General features: G+C 44.1%; 1 protein-coding gene across 6 annotated transcripts in view; it reads right to left on the bottom strand.

The window, feature by feature from the left end:
- Window positions 1–7,500, bottom strand: part of LOC115193601 (zinc finger MIZ domain-containing protein 1) — a 217,052-nt gene that overhangs the window by 46,968 nt on the left and 162,584 nt on the right. For all 6 annotated transcript variants that reach the window (XM_029752404.1, XM_029752405.1, XM_029752403.1 and 3 more), the window contains one exon: window positions 6,787–6,900. In XM_029752404.1, coding sequence (XP_029608264.1) covers window positions 6,787–6,900 — 114 coding nt within the window. The remainder of the gene's footprint in view (window positions 1–6,786; window positions 6,901–7,500) is intronic.

The following is a 7,500-nucleotide window of genomic DNA, read 5'->3' as shown; positions in this document are numbered from 1 at the left end:
AAATCATTAACAACAGCAATGAAACAGGCCAGTATTTAAGTGGTGTTGATATTTCATTCCAAGTGGGGTATTGATCAATATTAGTACAGTACTCCCTTGACTAGCAATAATAGGCAATATGTGCAAGCATGAATAAACGCGCATACACAGGCATGCACACACACACACGCACGCACGCACACTCCCTCCCTGTGGGCAGTAGCAGGAAGCAGACCTAGCTATATATATGGAAGTCATCCCTGTAGTCTTAGGGCTACAGACCATCAGTACTGAGGAATATAAAATATAGAATATAAATATAGAATATATTTCTATCTCTCATTGACAGCCTTGTCTCGTCTCCTGTGAACTCAGATAGTGTATACTGTAGAGAAGAGTAAAGTAGGTTGGTCTTTGGATATCTCTATGTGCATATTTCAGAAGCTTACAGTCAGCTTCAGTACAATATTTTAGTGCCATGTCTGACATTTATCATGAAAGCACAATATATAGTACCCTGACTCTCCAAACTGTTATCTTATGCCCACTAAACTGGGATATGATTGTGTACCGCTAACCTTGTAACACTGATGTTCTGTTATTAAATAATATGATATTTGGTTCTGGGTTCCCAGAATTAGATTTTTTATATATACATATATATATTAGAGGTCGACCGATTAATCGGAATGGCCGATTAATTAGGGCCGATTTCAAGTTTTCATAACAATCGGTAATCGGTATTTTTGTCTACCTATTTGCCGATTTTTTTACACCTTTATTTAACTAGGCAAGTAAGATTAAGAACACATTCTTATTTTCAATGACGGCCTAGGAACGGTGGGTTAACTGCCTTGTTCAGGGGGGATTCGGGGATTCATTTTTGCAACCTTCTGGTTACTAGTCCAACGCTCTAACCACCTGCCTTACATTGCACTCCACGAGGAGCCTGCATGGCAGGCTGACTACCTGTTACGCGAGGGCAGCAAGAAGCCAAGGTAAGTTGCTAGCTAGCATTAAACTTATCTTATAAAAAACTATCAATCTTAACATAATCACTAGTTAACTACACATGGTTGATGATATTACTAGTTTATCTAACGTGTCCTGCGTTGCATATAATCAATGCGGTGCCTGTTAATTTCTCATCGAATCACAGCCTACTTCGACAAACGGGTGATGATTTAACAAGCGCATTTGCGAAAAAAGCACTGTCGTTGCACCAATGTACCTAACCATAAACATCAATGCCTTTCTTTAAAATCAATACACAAGTATATATTTTTAAACCTGCATATTTAGTTAATATTGCCTGCTAACATGAAATTGTGTCACTGCTCTTGCGTTCATTGCCTGGCTCGTTGCGAACTAATTTGCCAGAATTTTACGTAATTATGACATACCATTGAAGGTTGTGCAATGTAATAGGAATATTTAGACTTAGGGATGCCACCCGTTAGATAAAATACGGAACAGTTCCGTATTTCACTGAAAGAAAAAAAACGTTTTGTTTTCGAGATGATAGTTTCCGGATTCGACCATATTAATGACCTAAGGCTCCTATTTCTGTGTGTTTATTATATTATAATTAAGTCTATGATTTGATAGAGCAGTCTGACTGAGCGGTGGTAGGCGCCAGCAGGCTCGTAAGCATTCATTCAAACAGCACTTTCGTGCGTTTTGCCAGCAGCTCTTTGCAATGCATCGCGCTGTTTATGACTTCAAGCCTGTCAACTCCCAAGATTAGGCTGGTGTAACCGATGTGAAATGGCTAGCTAGTTAGTGGGCGCGCGCTAATAGCGTTTCAAACATCACTCGCTCTGAGACTTGGGAGTGGTTGTTCCCCTTGCTCTGCATGGGTAACGCTGCTTTGAGGGTGGCTGTTGTCGATGTGTTCCTGGTTCGAGCCCAGGTAGGGGCGAGGAGAGGGACGGAAGCTATACTGTTACACTGGCAATACTAAAGTGCCTATAAGAACATCCAATAGTCAAAGGTATATGAAAAACAAATCGTATAGAGAGAAATAGTCCTATAATTCCTATAATAAATACAACCTAAAACATCTTACCTGGGAATATTGAAGACTCATGTTAAAAGGAACCACCAGCTTTCATATGTTCCCAAGTTCTGAGCAAGGCACTTAAACGTTAGCTTTCTTACATGGCACATATTACACTTTTACTTTCTTCCCCAACACTTAGTTTTTGCATTATTTAAACCAAATTGAACATGTTTCATTATTTATTTGTGGCTAAATTGATTTTATTGATGTATTATATTAAGTTAAAATAAGTGTTCATTCAGTATTGTTGTAATTGTCATTATTACAAATAAATAAAATAAATCGGCCGATCAATCGGTAGCGGCCTTTTTGGTCCTCCAATAATCGGTATCGGCGTTGGAAAAGCATAATCGGTCGACCTCTAATTTATATATATTATATATATATACACACATATATATATATATATATATATATATACACACACAGATACATACATACATACATACATACATATATATACACACACACACACAAACACACATACATACATATATACATATATATATTTACACACATATATCTCTATATATATATATATATATATATATACTGCTCAAAAAAATAAAGGGAACACTTAAACAACACATCCTAGATCTGAATGAAAGATATAATCTTATTAAATACTTTTTTCTTTACATAGTTGAATGTGCTGACAACAAAATCACACAAAAATAATCAATGGAAATCCAATTTATCAACCCATGGAGGTCTGGATTTGGAGTCACACTCAAAATTAAAGTGGAAAACCACACTACAGGCTGATCCAACTTTGATGTAATGTCCTTAAAACAAGTCAAAATGAGGCTCAGTAGTGTGTGTGGCCTCCACGTGACTGTATGACCTCCCTACAACGCCTGGGCATGCTCCTGATGAGGTGGCGGATGGTCTCCTGAGGGATCTCCTCCCAGACCTGGACTAAAGCATCCGCCAACTCCTGGACAGTCTGTGGTGCAACGTGGCGTTGGTGGATGGAGCGAGACATGATGTCCCAGATGTGCTCAATTGGATTCAGGTCTGGGGAACGGGCGGGCCAATCCATAGCATCAATGCCTTCCTCTTGCAGGAACTGCTGAAACACTCCAGCCACATGAGGTCTAGCATTGTCTTGCATTAGGAGGAACCCAGGGCCAAACGCACCAGCATATGGTCTCACAAGGTGTCTGAGGATCTCATCTCGGTACCTAATGGCAGTCAGTCTACCTCTGGCGAGCACATGGAGGGCTGTGCGGCCCCCCCAAAAATGCCACCCCACACCATGACTGACCCACCACCAAACCGGTCATGCTGGAGGATGTTGCAGGCAGCAGAACGTTCTCCATGGTGTCCCCAGACTCTGTCACGTCTGTCACGTGCTCAGTGTGAACCTGCTTTCATCTGTGAACAGCACAGGGCGCCAGTGGAGAATTTGCCAATCTTGGTGTTCTCTGGCAAATGCCAAACGTCCTGCACGGTGTTGGGATGTAAGCACAACCCCCACCTGTGGACGTCGGGCCCTCATACCACCCTCATGGAGTCTGTTTCTGACCGTTTGAGCAGACACATGCACATTTGTGGCCTGCTGGAGGTCATTTTGCAGGGCTCTGGCAGTGCTTCTCCTGCTCCTCCTTGCACAAAGGCGGAGGTAGCGGTCCTGCTGCTGGGTTGTTGCCCTCCTACGGCCTCCTCCACGTCTCCTGATGTACTGGCCTGTCTCCTGGTAGCGCCTCCATGCTCTGGACACTACGCTGACAGACACAGCAAACCTTCTTGCCACAGCTCGCATTGATGTGCCATCCTGGATGAGCTGCACTACCTGAGCCACTTGTGTGGGTTGTAGACTCCGTCTCATGCTACCACTAGAGTGAAAGCACCACCAGCATTCAAAAGTGACCAAAACATCAGCCAGGAAGCATAGGAACTGAGAAGTGGTCTGTGGTCCCCACCTGCAGAACCACTCCTTTATTGGAGATGTCTTGCTAATTGCCTATAATTTCCACCTGTTGTCTATTCCATTTGCACAACAGCATGTGAAATTTATTGTCAATCAGTGTTGCTTCCTTAGTGGACAGTTTGATTTGACAGAAGTGTGATTGACTTGGAGTTACATTGTGTTGTTTAAGTGTTCCCTTTATTTTTTTGAGCAGTGTATATATATATATATCACTCCGCATCACCACTGTCCAAGTAAACCACTGTCCTAGTAAACCACTGTCCTAGTAAACCACTGTCCTAGTAAACCACTGTCCTAGTAAACCACTGTCCTAGTAAACCCCTGTCCTAGTAAACCACTGTCCTAGTAAACCACTGTCCTAGTAAACCACTGTCCTAGTAAACCACTGTCCAAGTAAACCCCTGTCCTAGTAAACCACTGTCCTAGTAAACCACTGTCCTAGTAAACCACTGTCCTAGTAAACCACTGTCCTAGTAAACCACTGTCCTAGTAAACCACTGTCCAAGTAAACCACTGTCCTAGTAAACCACTGTCCTAGTAAAACACTGTCCTAGTAAACCACTGTCCTAGTAAACCACTGTCCAAGTAAACCACTGTCCTAGTAAACCACTGTCCTAGTAAACCACTGTCCAAGTAAACCACTGTCCTAGTAAAACACTGTCCTAGTAAACCACTGTCCTAGTAAACCACTGCCTAAGATGTGTTCAGGGTGATTGATTTGAGCAAAGCTCTGCATATATTTGCTAACCTTAATCATCTAGTCAACCTAGACTACTGACTCATGTTTAGAGTGGAGGTGATTTTTCAATGAGTGAAAGAGACATCAAACAGGAAGTCTGTGTGTGTGTGTGTGTGTGTATCTGTGGAATTTGCACACAATAAGATGAGTGTGTGTGTTCTCCAAGCATTCACTCATCCACTGTCTCTCTCTGATGACATAGACATGACTAGCTTCAAACTAGGTGGTCTAGCTTCAAACTAGGTGGTCTAGAGCTTCTCTCTCTTTTTAACCGTTCAATATATCTATTCAATGAGGTAACAATCACAGACAAGACAAAACCACAGCCAGTACAGTAGTAGGCTGTAAGCAATGCCACTGTAACACAAAGGCATCATCTTTTGTTTGTGAGTGATTAAAAACCAATATATGAACAGAGCCCATGCTATTAGAGCACTCAGAGGAGGTACAGACTCCATGCTATTAGAGCACTCAGAGGAGGTACAGACCCCATGCTATTAGAGGACTCAGAGGAGGTACAGACCCCATGCTATTAGAGGACTCAGAGGAGGTACAGACCCCATGCTATTAGAGGACTCAGAGGAGGTACAGACCCCATGCTATTAGAGGACTCAGAGGAGGTACAGACCCCATATTATTAGATGACTCAGAGGAGGTACAGACCCCATGCTATTAGAGGACTCAGAGGAGGTACAGACCCCATGCTATTAGAGGACTCAGAGGAGGTACAGACCCCATGCTATTAGAGGACTCAGAGGAGGTACAGACCCCATGCTATTAGAGGACTCAGAGGAGGTACAGACCCCATGCTATTAGAGGACTCAGAGGAGGTACAGACCCCATGCTATTAGAGGACTCAGAGGAGGTACAGACCCCATGCTATTAGAGGACTCAGAGGAGGTACAGACCCCATGCTATTAGAGGACTCAGGGGAGGTACAGACCCCATGCTATTAGAGGACTCAGAGGGGGGTACATTCTATACTGTAGTCTTTTTATCGTAAGCATTGAGAAGCTTTAATACTGACTTACAGATGGACATTGACACTACACACACTAGGCCTACAGATGGACATTGACACTACACACACTAGGCCTACAGATGGACATTGACACTACACACACTAGGCCTACAGATGGACATTGACACTACACACACTAGGCCTACAGATGGACATTGACACTACACACACTAGGCCTACAGATGGACATTGACACTACACACACTAGGCCTACAGATGGACATTGACACTACACACACTAGGCCTACAGATGGACATTGACACTACACACACTAGGCCTACAGATGGACATTGACACTACACACACTAGGCCTACAGATGGACATTGACACTACACACACTAGGCCTACAGATGGACATTGACACTACAACACACTAGGCCTACAGATGGACATTGACACTACACACACTAGGCCTACAGATGGACATTGACACTACACACACTAGGCCTACAGATGGACATTGACACTACACACACTAGGCCTACAGATGGACATTGACACTACACACACTAGGCCTACAGATGGACATTGACACTACACACACTAGGCCTACAGATGCTATCCCTGGAGACAACATTCAGAAATTCAGTAAAAAAAAGTCTCTCTCAATTTGTGTGCATGCAGCCATGCGTTTGTGCGTGTGTGTTCTCCCACACCTGCAGCAGATTTGTAGGACTCTGGCTTGCTGCCCAGATCAATAAGAAGAGGCTGTAGAACAGGAGAGGTCGGCCAGGGGTCACTGACTACGATGTGCGCGTGCGTGTACACGCGTGTGTGTGTGCACAGACAGTGAAGCGTGACTGCGGCTGTAACCTCTGTCACTGGCCCCTGACGGCCCGAGCAGCTGCCTAACTTCACCGTTGCTAACAGTAACAGTAACCCTGGCTGAGGGCTGTGATTGGTTGACACGGCAAATGGAGGGCTGTAATTGGCTTGTAGATGTAATGGAGACCTGTGATATACTGACACAACCAACATAGGGCTGTGATTGGCTCATAGCAGTAATTAAGACTTGTGATTGGCTGAGACGGTCAGCCAGGGTCTTCTTACCGTTAGGCATCCCATGAGGCTTTGTTCGAAGGGTCTCTGGAAGGCTCGGGGGTCTCCGCACCAGTCCAGCAGCTCTGTAGCTGCCGTGTGGAAGTTGGCCGGGTTCTGTAAGTGCTGTCGGACAAACGAGAGAAAAACTGGCTGTTAGAAATATCTCACTTCATAAGAAATGCATCTGAAACCATATCATGATGCATTGTCATCATTATGTAGACAGGGGGCTATTTTAGGAGGAGAGATGGATGAAAAGAGGAGGGTTAGGAGAGATGGATGAAAAGAGGAGGGTCAGGAGAGATGGATAAAGAGAGGAGGGTCAGGAGAGATGGATAAAGAGAGGAGGGTCAGGAGAGATGGATAAAGAGAGGAGGGTCAGGAGAGATGGATAAAGAGAGGAGGGTCAGGAGAGATGGATAAAGAGAGGAGGGTCAGGAGAGATGGATAAAGAGAGGAGGGTCAGGAGAGATGGATAAAGAGAGGAGGGTCAGGAGAGATGGATAAAGAGAGGAGGGTCAGGAGAGATGGATAAAGAGAGGAGGGTCAGGAGAGATGGATAAAGAGAGGAGGGTCAGGAGAGATGGATAAAGAGAGGAGGGTCAGGAGAGATGGATAAAGAGAGGAGGGTGAGAATAGGGGAGAGGATTAAGTGGGTGAGTGTGAGGCCGTTACCAGCAGACCTTGATGTATTGTTGAGCAGGGTATAGGTTATATACCCAC

The sequence above is a fragment of the Salmo trutta genome, chromosome 5 (assembly GCF_901001165.1).
Source record: "Salmo trutta chromosome 5, fSalTru1.1, whole genome shotgun sequence".
Lineage (NCBI taxonomy): Eukaryota > Metazoa > Chordata > Actinopteri > Salmoniformes > Salmonidae > Salmo > Salmo trutta.
The sequence above is the reverse complement of the archived record's forward strand: the minus strand, read 5'-3'. Positions and strand labels throughout refer to the sequence as shown.